The 16,207-nt window shown below is 39.3% G+C and overlaps 1 protein-coding gene across 1 annotated transcript in view; it reads left to right on the top strand.

The window, feature by feature from the left end:
- Nucleotides 1-1,088: 1,088 nt before the first annotated feature.
- Nucleotides 1,089-16,207, top strand: part of PREX2 (phosphatidylinositol-3,4,5-trisphosphate dependent Rac exchange factor 2) — a 166,250-nt gene continuing 151,131 nt past the window's right edge. Inside the window, exons 1-2 of the mRNA XM_054285170.1 lie at nt 1,089-1,194; nt 1,284-1,477. Coding sequence (XP_054141145.1) covers nt 1,337-1,477 — 141 coding nt within the window. The 5' untranslated portion in view covers nt 1,089-1,194; nt 1,284-1,336. The remainder of the gene's footprint in view (nt 1,195-1,283; nt 1,478-16,207) is intronic.

The following is a 16,207-nucleotide window of genomic DNA, read 5'->3' as shown; positions in this document are numbered from 1 at the left end:
TTGGGAAGGGGAGGATGCAAGGAAGTAGGTCACATTCAAAGAAATAGGCTTTTTTTTTTCCTCTGCTCTTTGGGAAATGTCTTGTGGGAAGTGTATCCTCTGTTTCACAAGAAATGTCTGAGGCAGACAGCCTGATGATGACTAGTTATCAGAACACAAATGTCTTTGCTTATTCTCTCCTACCAAAGGATTCCTCTCACTCCTCTCACTGCCTCAACTTGTTCTGCAGCTGTAGAAGAGTTTTACTCTCAGGTTTTCATTTTATTCTGTCCTTTCAGGATGTTGCAAGTTTAGAAAGATAGTTGATATGGAATTTATAAGTTTGAAGACCTGCATTTTCTTTCCAGTCACAAACTGAAAAGCTACCCAGAGAAAACTTCAGCTTCCATCAGTGGTCTTAAAATTCTCATGGTAGCATCCTGACATATTGCAGTCTTCAAGAAATCAGTTCCCCTCACCTAAAGGAGCTGTATACTTTTTGCTGGCTGTTTGAAATACCTACAGAATTATTTTTTATCCTTTTAATGTATCATGCAAATCTGATAGGCAGATAGGAAAACTGTATAACCTGGAGAGTTTATAGCACTTTGTTTCAGTAAACAAACAAACCAGCCAACCTAAATCCCCTCACTATCTTCAAAGAACTTCTCTGTACCTGCTCAGCACACGCTTAGCTCTGTATGTTTGCTCGGGAGAATATCACAGCTCGTATTTATGATACACGCTGTAATACACATCTCGTGGGAAGGTGTGGAAGGGGAAGTTGAAATGGCTCTTTGCTGATGATAAAATCAAAACAAAAACAACTGCCGATTCCCTCGCCAGCCAGCTCGCTGGGACATTTTTATAATTCTTTTACTCTGTTGTTGGAGGACTCCAATTAGCCTCAAACTGGAGATCGCAGCTTGTGTGCGAAACAGGCAGCTGGCACGCAATCCTCCCTGAAGTTGTTTCCTTTCCTTTTTCCTGAGATTTAGCGAAGGGGGGGAAGGGGTTGGAGTCACATGGATACAAAGCTTTTGATTAATGTCCAAGTCTCTGCTGCCGCGGAGGCTCTCCAACCTCTCAGCTAGCAGGGCGAGCTGGGAACCAGTGACCGCTCGTTTCCTCCGGGCTGTGTCCCCTTCCTGACGGGAAAGGAGCGCGCTCGGGGGCAGCTCGTCGCCTGCGGAGCTCGGGCGGCGGCGGAGCGGGGTGAGCGGGGCTGCGCGGTGGGGAGCGGCCGGCCCCGGCCCCGGCCCCGCTGTGTAACTTGGCGGGGTCTTTGTTGTCCTTGTCCGCAGCGCAGCGCCGGGGAAGGCGCCGGGCTGGGAGCACCGATCCTCCTCGCCGCACCATGACAGAAGAAAGCAAGGGGGAAGGCAAGGGGGAGAGCGGGAAGGACTTGGAGAAGCAGCTTCGCTTACGCGTGTGCGTCCTCAACGAGCTGCTGAAGACGGAGCGGGACTACGTGGGCACGCTGGAGTTCCTGGTGTCGGTGAGCGGCGGCGCCGGGGCCCGCGGGGCAGGGAGCGCCCAGCCGGGACAGGGCTGAGCCCCAGCTGCTGCCCAAAGGGAGGGAGGGTAACAGGTCTGGAGATAGCCGAAGAGGGGTCCTGCGTTCCTCCCTCCGCGCCTCGCCCCCCGTGCCCCGGCCGCGCTTTGGCATTGATGCTCTCGCGTCTCCGCGAGTGGAAGCGGATGGGGGCGATGGGTTTGGGCTCCCCCAAACCTATCGGGCGAGGGGGCCTGTGTTCATTTTAGGATGCCGTAGGGTATCCACTACTTGCGACAGTCTTGGAAACCCAGCGGTGCAGGGGGGAGGCAGCAGGACAGAGGGGGTGCTGGTGTGCAGCAGCTGCTTGGCATTAAAGCCACATGTGGCGTTCACTCCCGTCTTGTGATAGGGGGTCAGCTGGGAACGTCCTGCGTTCTGCTGAGCTCTGTTGGGACTGTTTGAGCTTCTTTCTACATTTGATGGGATTGTTGGTGCCGGGTAATACCCTAGTCCAAAAGGCAGGAGTTCTCACTCAAAAAGTCAAAGGGACAAATTATTGCAGAACAGATGTGGCCAGTGTTTCCTTTGTGCCTGATCTCGGTAGCATCACTTTAGGGCTCTGATGTGATAAATATGTTCAAATCAGCTGCTTCAGATTGCAAAAGTATTCACAGTAGCCCCATCATACATTTCTCTTCCCCTGTCCCATTGAAGAGGGGAAATCCTTCCAACTGCAAACTTCCTGCCTTGCTGCCTTGAGAATTGTGGACTTTCTGCTTATTACCATGAAAGAGGAAATTCTTAAGTTGGCTGTGACAGGGAGAATAAAAGCACAGACATTGGAGTGAAATAGGATCTACAGAGTAGCTTATTTTCTCCATATGTTTATCCTCAGCAGCACCATGAAAAATGGTAAATGGTCCAATGTGTTGGGGTGGTTTTTTTTTTTTAAGTTTAGGATGGATGTTTGAAAAAGACGGTGTGCAATTATTTTACTTGCTTCCATTTAATGGTCAGGTTTTTAAAAAAACTTTTAAAAAAACTTTTCTAAGGAAATGTTATTCCATATTCTATCTTAACCCACAAATTTGGTGTATGCCAGAGTCTTGGATTTCAGCAAATTTGAAGAATTTGTAATATCTTTAGTTTTGAATTCTAAGGTTTTAGACATAAGATAGATATTTCAGTTCAAGCAGTAAGTGCTCAAATTCTCCCAAGGATCAGAATCTGTGTTTCAAGTTCTATCCAGACACTGCATTCAGTAATAAGCCTTTTTGCAGTTTGGATCAAGATGATCTAAATAAATCATGTGGAGAAAGGAAGAAGGGTTGGTGTTAAATACTTGGTTCTACATCAACTTTTCAGATTCATTAACAGTTGTGGACACCGTTCAAGTGACTGTTCAGAGATGTAAATCCTTCACAGAGAAATGCCACATGTTCTAATTGTACCTCAGTTTTGTTTGAGCTTTCTGAGCTTTCCTTTGGTCTACCTGCTAGGTCTGCTGTTGAGATCAGGTGTAGTGATGGATTTGTGAGGGCCACTGGACTAGGGCCAGGATGGAGACCATGACACTGATTTTACGTAAGCCATCAAACCCATCACTGAGTGAGGGGTTTATGGTTCCAGCCAAAGTTGACAGCTGGACTTCCAGGTCATCTCAGTGTCGTCAGTGGAGCTCATTGTGTGGAAACCACCTTTCCTTTATGACTGAGATGGTGAAGCCAGTTATAGTGTCCCTGAGAGTTTGCTCTGAGTACCTGCAGTTTTCACTGTAGTTAATAGGAAATAGGGTATTCATTTACATAAATGAAAAAATCCCTGTGCATGGCTGGAGAATGAAGAGGTTATAAGGAGGAAGTGACTTGCTGGTCTGTGTCAACATGGGAAATGCTTTGCTGGTTTTCCTACTCTGGAAACATACCTACTATATGCTAGATTTATTTAGGTTCTTTTTTTTATGTTGTAATTAAAGAACAGATTTCTGGTTGGTTATTTAAAGTCTTTTTTCCCCTCCTACTCTATGATTGCTCATCCTCCACTTATCAGTGAGAAGTAGCTTGGCTTGTATGTTCTGTCAAAATTCTGTAACACTGTAAGGTGCAAAGCAGAAGATTTGATATACATGTAACTTTATTAGGTAGAAGTAGCTGAGTAGTCATTCCCATGTGAATTAATTCACCTCTTCTTTTTTGGCTTTGTGCTGTGCAAATACAGTATATTGTTTTACGTCTGCACTCATCACAAAAGAAATCTGAGTGAAAAAGGTCTGGTTGTATTAATATTATTCTTTTGTGTCTCCTGAATCTTTCAGTAATAAACTGTAGTAGTGTTGAGATCTCAGCAATAACAATTTTGGGCCAATTGCAGTGGGATGTGTAAACATAAGTGAGGTGGATAAACTTAAGTCACCCAGTAGTTGCAGCAATGTTGGAAGGAGGAGGCATGCACAGGAAATTATGAATAAATATACTCATGCTTATTCTTTTCCTTCAGATGTTTCATTATAACATTTAGAGTGCCATTGCAATATCAGAGTTTTTGTTCCTTCTAGCATTTCTTAAAAGTAACAAGTGATGGAAGAATTTACTTAAGACACCAAAAGACCTTTTAAAATTATATCTGTAGACAGAAGTTTATATTTTTACTAAGCTACAATATTCTGTTATGAACAGTTGATGCTTTATTGGCTAAATTAGCAATTGGACTTTTTCTGCTTCTGGATGTTCTTGCTGATGATAATACCATTTTCCTGTGGCAAAATCTTTGCTTTCCAATGAAAGAGAAGGCTTACTTGCAAGAATAGAGGAAAATCTTTCTTTCTTATCAAAATTAACTTTCTGGAGGGGACAGAAAGTAATAGTTGATGAATATTTGCACTGTATAAAATAATTCCATGTCATCCAACTGTGTGACTGAATAATTAATAATTACCTTATGTACTTATTGTAAAGTACTTATAGTAAATATGCTTTAAAAAAAGTTGTAACATTATCAATTTGTACCTTATCTCCTTCATGCTTTATAGCAAATGACCAAATATATATTTACTGTGATCTGTGTAAACATAAGGAACATTTCCTACGTTGTCCTTTAAGCACAATTAACCTGGAGAAAAGGAGATTGAGGGAAAGCTTTATCACCCTTTACAAGTACCTGAAAGGAAGCTGTAGTGAGGTAAAGATCAGTCTTTTTTCCCCAGCTGACAAGTGCCAAGACAAGAGGAAATGGCCCCAGGCTACACTAGGGAAGGTGTGGATTGGGTATTAGGAAAAATTGATTCACTGGATGGGTGTTCAGGCATTGGAATAGGCTGCCCAGGGAAGTGGTGGAATTGCCATCCCTGAAGGAGTTCACAAAACATGTGAAGCAGATGTGGCACCTGGGGACATGGTTTGGTGGAGAATATGCCAGTGCTGGGTTACTGGTTGAACCTGATGGTCCTAGAGGTCTTTTCCAACATTAATGATTCTATTCTATGGCTAGCTAACTGGAGCAAAACTGCATAAACTTTTCTAAGATTCCTTGGTCTGTGATTTTGTGCTGGGGAATATATATGATTTTTTAATGAGAGTCTTAAAAAAATATTTGGGTTTTTTTTTGTAATTTGCTGAGTGTTTTCATGTGAAGTTTCATTTAGTGTGTAATCAGGGTACTCACTTGAATCGTCAACATAGCAGTAGTAAAGAGACCAGTAAAGCTGTGGTTGATGAGACATTAAAAAGTATTTAATAGTAAAGAGTTGCTAAAAAGTGGCTAGGTTAATTTGTCACCTTATTACCTGATATAAGGCTTAGTTTTTATGTTTGTGATTTACACTAATTGACTGGCCACTAAGGTAAACCAGGCTATAAAGAATCTTAGGATGCATGTACATATATACATATACACATTTAAAATACACATGTCTATTTTTTAGAAAGAAACTTTATTTTGGAATAGAAATTGGAAATGTAATCAATCTGCTACACTTGGTACTTCAGGGGATATCCATGGAAGTAGAGTTTAATTTCCTATGGCAGCGATTGTTTCTCTGGCACAGTTTTGTGTTCTGACAAATTTGACGTTGATGGGAATAGAAGCAGATGTTGGCACTCCTGAAAGCCTTCCCCACGGCCTCAGCTGGGGTTGCTGGTTAGATCTTGAAGCAGCTGGGGGAAAAAAACAAAGCTAGTTTATTATGTAGACTACAGTATGGTTTACAGAGTCTCCCAGTGAATATATATGTTTCTGCCAGTTAACTCTCAAGTATCAGTTTGATTTTGTTACAACCTACTGTACTGTCTTCTGCTTGCTCTAAAGTGAAAAAATGGTTGGTTTTCTTTAAATGTGCCCTGTTAAGGGAAGCTGAATCCTTGCTTTTCAATTGGTATAAAGAGATATTGTTTATAAGGTTTGTTGTGCAGCCTTTTCAGTGTCTGTGTGACTCCTCGGCTTCTGTGTTCCCCTGCTGAACATTCCCTGTCTCTTGGCTCAATAAATATTTCTCTGATTTTTGAGCAGACTAATTATTTGGAGAAGTGATTACAGTAATTGAGACTTCAGGTAACCTTTATAGTCAAATTCAGTGTTACTAAGCCTGGCTAGCTATAGAGGATTTATGTTCTGGATGAAAGCTACTCAAATAGTTATGCTATATAATAAAGTTAGATGTTGGGCTTTCCACAAAAAAACCCCAACTTATAAATGATCTTTTATGGCTGTGGTTTTATATAAAAACAGTGTGTCTGTGTGTATTGTTTTTGTGTGCATGTGTGTATATATCACAGAATACCTTAAATTGAAAGGGTCCCATAAGGATCATCTGGTCCCACTCACTGTATATGTTATATGTATATCTCAATTACAGTGATGATTAGTGGCTTCATAGTGCTTTTCATAATTGCATTTATATTTTATAAAAGGGATTTAAATGAATGGAAGGGAAGGGTTTTAGCTGGCTGCATTTTTTGATAAGGTTATGTGATTTCCTTTCTCTTCAGGAAAAGAAAAACAACATTCTATGGCTACTTCATCATGAAAAGTCAAAAGGAAGTGCAAACACAATTACCATAGAAAGTCAATATCTTTTCCATTCACTTCCAATTTCTGTTTTTAACTTACTGAAGTGTTAACAAAAAATGTGAGTGTGGCATTCTATTTTTATTTGACTTTGCTTCTCTGTATCCATGGCACCACCTGTGGTCCCTATCAGAGTAAGGGTAACTGCTTAAAAGCTGTTTATTTCTTTGTAATACCTGCCCCAAGGTTGAACACTCTGCTTGATGGAGTGGATTAGCAAGAAAGATTTTTTTTCGTGCGAGTGTCTTTATTAGGTGAGCACAGAATTCGTGCAATGTAGGACAATGGCAAAACCCAGAGTTTTTTCAGAAGAATTTTTGAGTACATATCTTATCTTGTTTGGAATTGGAGGGATTTAGGCTAGACAATGACAAATGTTTCATACTTTTCAATGTATTTCCTCTTACTGCTCTCAGATGCACTTAGATTGTATTGTGAAAAACTCTTCTTTGGGAAGAAAGGTGGTTTGTTGAGCTGTTCAGTGAAAAGTTTAAAATACTGAAAGGAGAAATCTTTGTTCCATAGCATTTAAGAAACTTATCTGTTCTTAAGACTTATTGTAGACTAACACTTAATCTTTTGAAGCCTATAATATGCTTAGAAATGTTGTACAACTTCATGATTTATCTGTATTTATAAATAATATTTGCAGTGTTCCATTTATTTCTTTCCTCTGCGTTACAGCTCAGTCCTAACTCTCCTGGCACATGTGTTTCACAAATTTGTAGTGTGAGTTGCTAATTTAGAAGAGGCTACTTGAGGGGGACCATGGATCAGGACATCCAGGTTTAAGTTATTCCATGCAGCCTAATGCTGTTCATTAGTATGCTGTTTGCAGTGATTTCATGTAGGGGGATGGAATATAAGGAAATAAAGGTAGTACAGAAAGTAATCTTATCCCCTAAAGAGTTGCAGCTGGGTTAATTATTAAAGATTAGGAGCAGGCCTGATGTTAACAGGCCACACCTATAGCCAGTAAGAAGAGTGTTATAAAAGAGCAGATTGGGTGGGTGGGGGATCTGGAGTCTGCTGGCTGCTGTGAGAAGGAAGAGTCAGTGCTTAGAGGAGCTGCCTACAAGAAGCATCAAGGAGATATGAAGCTCCCTGGAGACGATGATGTGAAACCTTTGCAATGTAATGACAACAATTTCAAGTACTTATGGAGACATATTTTTAAACTCCATTTTGTAGTAGTTTTTGTCACCATTTTATGAACACCAAGCTTAAAAACCAGGCATCCCAAGGTTGATTTGCATTTATTTGGTAAGATTAGCATGAAGAGCAATTTTGTCAATTAGACAAGGTTGCAGTCATTGTAACAGTATTACAACATGTGAGAAATTGAAAAGTTCTTTGCATGGGAAACCAAAAGGAGCTGTCCTTTGGCCAAAATAAATCCAAGCTGGCTGTAGTTGACCTAAGATACCGATTGGCATGATTTGTTAATCTGCAGAAGGCTATAACTGTGTATATCTAAGTAAAGTATATGTCCCTGTTTGGAAAGGAATTGGATTTCCCATGAGTGAAATACAGACTTGAACAAGGTAATGAATTTTATTTAAGACTTTACCTTTTTATACAAGTGTCTTAAAGAAGACACTTGTACTCACATACTTGTACTCACATCCTCATGCATAATCTTTTACAGAAATTTTATCTAACTGTTTTTGCTTTAGGACTCAACTATGTGTATATTGATTCAGTTTTCTGTTTGGGATTGAGCAGGATTGTTGCTGTCTTTGGTGAACATGTGGGTTGGTGTGGGATTGGCTACTCAGGAGGAATACAAGAATCAAGATAGCAAAGTGGAGTCACCACTCCTGGAGGTGTTCGGGAGATGTCTGAATCTGGTGCTGGGTGCTGTGTTTTGGTGGTAGAGTCCTGTTCCTGGGATGGAATGACCTAGTTCACCTGTACAGGCTGGGGGCTAGAAGGCAGCTTTACAGGGGTTACTCTGGGAGTACTTCTGGGCAGGAACTGGAATATGAGTCAGCACTGCAGACTCTCAGTGCAGGAAAGAATCAGCATCCTGGGACTGTTCTAGCAAGGGTGTTGCCAGCAGGTGAAGGGAGGTGGCTCTTTACCCTCTGCTCTACATGTGTGAGGCTTCTGAGAGTCACATTTTCAGCTCCCTAATTGAGGAAATAGTTATACCTACTGACACAAATCTGGTGCTGACCAGCAAGGTGAGGAGGGGCCAGGACCATATTGCTGCAAAGAGGCTGAGAGAGCAAGGGGTCTTTGGCCTTGAGAAGCTTGGGTGGAATTTTTATTGTTGTCTACAACTCCCTGATGGATAGGTGTGGGCAAGATGCAGCCCCGTTCCTTTCAGAAGTGCACAGTGGAAGAAGGGGAGGCCATGGAAGATGGGAGCTGCAACGTGGTGTGAAAGGAAAAAATACTGCTCACAATAAAACTGGTCAAAAACTGGTATAAGTTGCTCAGAGGCTTTTTTAAAATTTTGCTTAAAGGTCATCTAGGCAAGACTGGACTACCTGTTCTAGTTGACACTGCTCTGTTCAAGCAATTGGGCCAGATGACCTCCTTTCCAACCTCTATGAGTCATCAGTTTGCAATTTATTGCTATGACAGAAAAAAGGCTGACTGCCTTGAAGTTTCAGCCAGTTTCAGGAGAACAGAATTTTCAGGGTTGCATCTCTACTTCCTTTATACTCTGAAATTGCAATGCAGGTTGCCAGGCTGTACTGTTCAGCAAGCAATTATTCAAAATTTAAGAGAAAACTCAGGTACATAGTTTTGGGTTTTTTAAAAAAAATCAACTGTATTATTTTTGCTCAGGAAACAGATAATCTGGCACTTTTGTACTATTTTCTATTCAGAGATATCTTAGTGCATTGCTTTCATGAATAAATCAAACCTGTGTAGTTCTACAAATGGGAAACTTAGATCTTGATTTTTGGCTCCCTGTGGAAGCTTGTGCCAGAACCAGAAATGTAATCTGATGTCTTGATTCCCAGTTCACCACTCTGACAGCAAAGCAACTCTTTCCCTTCATATATAATTGATGCTAAAAGAATGGTTGTCTGCTTAAAATGTCTGAGAAGCTGCAAGGACAACTGTTCAAAGCCAGCTTCATTTTGTGCAAGCTTGATTGCTCCTGGGATTGTCTCATAGGCTGCTCACAGTTGAGTTTATCCCATTGTAGGGACAGAACTGAGAAATTAGGGGTTGGTTGACACTTATTTTAGACCCCACGAGACCTCCAGATTGTCCATTGTGCTTTTGGCAGTCTGGCTGCCAAGTCATCTGGCATCCCTGATGAGCTTTCAAGTTCAAGGCTGAAGAACATGAAGGGAATGCGTAGGAGAAACAGAACTGAAGTGAGTACTGGAAAAAACATAATGCATTGTAGTAAGGTGGCTTTCTTTATTTCAGTGTAATTTGTATGATGCAGGCCCCTTGACAAATTGATAATATCTTGATGAGTGAAGCAGAATAAATAATCTAATCCTTGACCTTCCTAGGGAAGTTTTATTTGAATTCTCACTTCAAAATGAGATTTCTCTGTGGCTGCTGATACTTGTGCCTGGATGTTAAATACATGATATGTATTGGCATGTTTACTTTCTAAATCTATTTTTGCCTATTATAATAACTAGAGTAAGTGACCAGTATCAATTAATATGATGGTGAATTTAAATTAAAACCATACTTCATAATTTTACCTCTGAAATAAATTTTTAATTTTCTAAGGCTGTTTAAAAGGAGTAATTCCTAGAGTGAGGGATGAATGTGTTCCTACATGTTGACTTAACAATCCCAGTCTCTTTATGTCTAAATCAAATATGTTGTGACAGAGTGATTGATGTCTGGGATGCTATGAATTTGTGCAACAAGGCCGGAAAACCTCTTCATTTTATTTCTTAGTATGTGCTAAGTTACTCCATATCCTTATATTCTTTGGGTAAGGTATCTGTATTCCTAGAAGAAATAGCATGCAATTGAATGCTTTGAGACATCCTCTGACTGTGTAATGTGAGTGTGGTCTTTGCTCTAAGAGTCACAGAGGCATTTGAGACTTAAATGGATGTGGCAGCACCTGGAGCTCTGCAGTGTATAGGCACCACTTTCCTTCAAATGATACCACAGCCTGGCAAGGTGGAGGGGAAAAAACTGGCACACACCTTTTTTAGTTAGTGTTAGAGTTAGTGTTGTGTCACTTGTAAAGTGTTTGTGGCTGAATAGCTTGTATTTATCTTTTTGTTGTCTGGGAGGGAGAGCTATTTTGCAGAAGCCATAAGAAGCAGGAAGGCAATAAATAAGTCTGATTCAAAGAATGCCTTTGTAAAAATGGCCACCCTACATTTATAATGAGAGCTGCTTCCTTTTAGTGTCTGTTGGTTTTTGTTCATGAAAGGTATGATAAAATACTACTTAAAAATGAACTTGCAGAGTATGATAATGACTAAAATGAGATGGGCTGGAAGGAACCTGTGCATTGCTGTGACAGATTTAAGAAAAGGTCTAGCCCACTGCCCTGATTCTGGCCAGGACAGGGTTAATTTTTGCAGCAGACAGGAGGGGGCATGGCTAGGACATGGAGATTATTCCTTACCATCTCAAATCATCAGTGGGAGAGGGGAAAAGGGAATCTCTTGGGATAAAGGGGTCCATTCTGGTCAGGGTAGCCTGGTGGAGGCAGTGGTCAGGTGCTGCTGCTTCCATCTGAATCATTCACCTGTTTCTTGTGCCCTCTGCCATTAGTGATGTTGCTGTTACTGTTTATTTTCTTATCTCATTGCTGTTTCCAGTACGTTGTTCTTATCTCAACCTGTGATCTTTACCTTTTGTGCTTCAAATTTTCCTCTTTAGCCCACCACAAGGGGAGGGGGGAGCAGGGAGCAGTGAATCAGTGATGTGTGGTCTCAGTGGGAGCACTAAACTGGGGAATACCATTGCTAAACTACAACACACAGTAGTTTTGTTTTTTTTTTTTTTTTAATAATATTAAGTAGTAGCATTATTTGGAGAGTCTGTGCTTTGTGACTGGGGGCTGTCTCTCCTGAAGAGTGTAGGTGAAGTACCTTGCTGCAAACTAAGTGATTTCTGAGTTTGATTACTTTATTTTTGTATTTGTGTATTTTTTTGGCACCTGTAACTTCTGAATGTGTGTCCCATAAAAGAATTCCTTTTGCGCATTTTAAATATCCTGTCTCAAAAATGTGCTAAGTACTTACATAGCTATTTTTCTCATTGGAAATCTATTTATTCTTTTTATGAAACCCCTTTCATACTTTTAATCATCTTTCCAATTCCTTTGTGATAAGTTCTTCTGGTGTCAGTATCCTTATCTTCTGCCGAGTTTTGTTCTAAGTCTTTTGCAGTTTTCAGAGGGCAAGAGCTAACATCCCCAAATGTGTGTGATAGATGTTTGAGGTACTGAATTACGACTTTTCTTGTCATAATTCAGTACCTCATACTTGTCATAATAACATCTTTCTTGACTGAAAGGTGTTAGAATTCTGTTTATCCTTCTGCAGTGCATAGTTAGCACCTTACTTGGGCCCTTTATTACCTCTATACTTACTTTTAAATTTCAAAAGTGGTATTTTTAGAGATTGGCCAAAATTCTTGAAGGATGACTTGCAGCTGCCATTTGCTTTTTCTTACAATTCTGTTTTGCTGTGTGAATGGAGAAAAGATCTAGAAAGAGATCTCAGTGAAGGATTAAGTAGCCAACCAGGAATAATTAGGAACAGTAAGAGTTATGAGATTACATTTCTGTGCTCTGGAAATAGGAAGGAGAAAATATAAAGGAAAAATACACTAGCAAGTTTGAAAAGGAAGAGGAAAGGGTTACTAAAATTAGTTCTGAAAATGAAAACTTGCACAAAAATCCCCTTTGAAACATGGCAAGTATGTGATAAGATTTCGTCATACTGTAGTATGTGTGTCAATAAGGCAGGCATCATTGGGTTTTGCAGTGTCAAATTAAATGCTGCTCATGGTCCCAGAAGTTAACTATGTTATTGGATGTTTGCTGTGAGTGTGGAGCAGTACAATTGCAGTGTTTCTTAGACATCTGCAGATACAGTCATCTTGAGGTGTGAAAATACCATTTATCTTTGAATTTGGTTATTGTGTGCTAATTTGCTTTTATGATAAAGTATGAAATTTCAATAATTATCAAGAGATAATTGAGAATTTTTTTATTGGCAGGAGCAGCATGTGAGCTCTCTTTAGTTAATCTCTTTTATCAGTGGAAGAGACCTCCAGGTTTTCAGAAGGGTGTGCCTGATGGAACATTTCAAAAGTGCTAAGTTGTAGATTACTTCCATAATGTTGGAAATATTTTTGGCAGAGCTGAGATCTTTCTGTGGCTTAGAGTTACAGTGGAGACATATTAGGTACAAGGATTGTGTCCGTTGTTTTCTCTAAGTGGAAAGGTTCATTTTCTATTAAGATATTGGTTCTGTAGTTCAGTTACACAGAATAACACATAAACACCATGAATAATAATGATACTGAAAATAATGAATGGAAATTACTAAATTAATTGGTTGTAGACCACATTTAAATATCTTGTAATATACCTGGAAGGATTCTTTATGTGGGTAGGGCCAGAAGAGTGAAGAGCTGATAGCAATAACTTTTAATTTACTTAAGGGTTCATTTATCTCTTTGACACTGCATGAGATCCTGTTTATTAAGAATAATGCCTGGAAGTTGGCAGTTATATTCCGTATGAGTGTGTTAATTTCTTCCCATATGCTACAAGGTTGTCCTCACAGGAAATAAAGGGACTTTTTCCCGTGTTTAGTTGTACTGAACTGTTACAATCATCAGACCAGACAGAAACAATGGCAAGGAAAGTTTCCTGTTTTCTGCAGATAATGAAGTGGTCTTCAACCCTTACCAAGGAAGATCTTCATTCCCACTCTGGCTGCACAGAGAACTGAATTGTCATTACTGTATGAAGATGCTGCCATCTCTCTTGAAACACAGTGCTTCACTCTTAAAATGTCTTAAGGCAATTTACCATCAGTTCTATCCGTCTCAATTACATCTCAGTATTTGCACTTAGAAATAGCAAATTGACAGCAGGGAATGCTTCTGGTTGCCTCTCTCTAAACACTCAGATTATGCTGTGTTTAGAGTAGTTTTAGATAGGTGATGAAATAAAGCTTGGGCCTGGCTGATATCCTCAAAAGGAAGGCAGAGCAGAATACAAATTTAGTAGACTTGGAAGATTTCATAGTAGTAAGGATTTGAACTGCAAAAAGGAAACATGCTTTGTTTTTAGTCTGCTGTGCCAGGACAAAACTGGGGAAGTCTGGTAAATCAGTGTCTCAGCAAACACTCTGTTGAAATTTTCATGTGAAGGTGAGGATAAATTATGCTGATACTGCTACAATATAAGCTGTGGTTTTCCATAGGTAGGGAAAGACAAAGACTCTGGCCTTCCGAAAATACTGTGAAAATCTTTTTAGTCAATATTCAGCCTGTAAGTTCCAAAGAGATTGCATGTCTTTAAATTTCACATACTTGTGTTATAGAACATTCCTATGAGTTGTGGGAGATGACCATCAGCCATGATTAAAGATTATTTTAATTGGAATACATGAAGATAAATTTGAACAGGAGCTGTACTACTGGTAGAATTACTTCATAATTTCATTCTGAAGACCAAGTTAAACTTTTAGACTTTCAAGTTAAAAATTTTTTTTTTGTAAGTAAAATTGGACTTCATAGTTACAGTAGTTTATCATCTGTTACACTATCAATTACAAGTAATTAAGTTGACTAGTTAAAACTCAATCTCATTAAGTTATTAAATTTGATTTAGTAATGCACTTTTCAACACATGCAATCCAGTAAAGCATAGGTTTTCCAAAGAAATTTGCAGGGTAGTTCTTCACTGAGAAATATTTATGATTCCTTCACACACTTTTTTGAGTCTGAGTCAAAATTTTCTGGTGAAGTAGTTAACCAAGGTTCTCTTGTTTCTCTGTCAAATTTATTTGGTATACAAATGCCACTTTAAAATGGTTATCAGTGCCGTATTACATAAAATACTCAGTTGTCCTGATATTTAAACAGATTTTATGTAGACCACTATACAGTATTTGTGAGCAAGTGATGCTGGAAGCTGCTGTATCGTGAAGGATAAAAAAATGAAGGACCAACTGAAGTTTATTTGGGCATCCTGTGAGAAATGTGTACTGGAAATACACAGCAGCAGCATCCAACACAAAAAGTAACAATTTTTGCACTTGTAGATTTTGCTAATAAAAAAGCTTGGTGTTTGGACCAAATGAGGTATTCTTATTACAGTAAGAAAAAAAATATTAAAATATGACCACCATGACGACCATTATGCATTTGCATATTGCATATCTTTGTAATGAAAAATTCCCCATATTTACTTGCCAAGTGCAATTTGGCTTTTGACTGCGAGAACTGTTAGATGTAAAACAGGGCTTTGGCAAAATGTTATTTTGTGTCTAAAATGTTTGTTCTTTGTATGCTGTTGTCTTTCTTAATGTACCATGGCAGTAAAGGCTGTAATGGCTATTCCAGTCCTTTTCCTGTTGTTTCCCAGCCACCAAACAGCTCTGGGATAATCCAGTGCTTTGAATTTCCTATTTTTGACTTTTTTGTATTTTTTCTAAAACTTTTAGTTTCACTTTTTATTAAAAAAATTAAAATTAAAAGACTCTTTGAATTGCTTTTTAATAAGAGTAAATATTTCTCATATTCTGACTAGTGGTAACAAAAAAAGCATTTACTACAGTTATGTCACAGACTTTGAAAAGGAATTTACCAGTATATCACAGCAATTCTTGTTGCTGACCCTTTACTCTTCCATTTTTTCAAATTTATTTACTTGGTTTTGTCTTGCACCTATCTCAAGTCCAGTCATCTATCAATAACCATTCACCATCTCCTGCAACATTCATTGTCAATAGGGCAGCAGTAGCCTTACTGTGCACTATAGATGGGAAACAAATATTAGCATAATTAATATCCTTATTGCAGTATGAAGTCTTGTACAGTGAAAGATTTGAGATTTTTTTTTGGTTAATGAAAAATGTACATGAACTGCAGATTTTCCACATGCAACCAAATTCCACTAGTAAGGTTTGAAGAGAAATTGAAGCATTTTAAACTAATATATTTGGCCTTTTGAAAGTTTCTGCTGCTACAATAAACCCCAATATTTTGAGGGACTACTGTTTCACAAATTTTCCCATTTAGGAAAAGTGGCTACATGAGGTGCTATCAAATACTGCCTTTCTATGTAAAGACTTGTCCCTTCGCTTTATAAATTAGTTTCTACTTCAGCAGATTGTCATATACAGACATATCTAGCACTCTGTTCCGAGTGTATATTTAATTCTGATTTACATGCATGCACCAAATATTACAATAGATTTAAAGCCATGATGAATCATGACCAGACCTAAGATGTGGGTATGGTTAACATAAGTTGTAAGACAGCCTGATTCTGTGCCCAGGCTAAGACAAAGACCTGAGGAACCAGACTGCTGGTTGCATTTCAGATTCTCCTCAGATCTCCGGTGCTTCTGGTGCAGAGTGAAAACTGTTCAGTAAAAACTGCCAGCACTCTGCTACCCACCCCCATTCACATGGGGACAGACTTAGGCAAGGCACTTTGCATGCACGTTGACTTCTTACCTTTTTACT

Source organism: Melozone crissalis, unplaced genomic scaffold, assembly GCF_028551555.1.
Source record: "Melozone crissalis strain CALT ecotype California unplaced genomic scaffold, PUWL_Pcris_2 ptg000042l_1, whole genome shotgun sequence".
In the NCBI taxonomy this organism is placed as follows: Eukaryota; Metazoa; Chordata; class Aves; order Passeriformes; family Passerellidae; genus Melozone; species Melozone crissalis.
The sequence above is the reverse complement of the archived record's forward strand: the minus strand, read 5'-3'. Positions and strand labels throughout refer to the sequence as shown.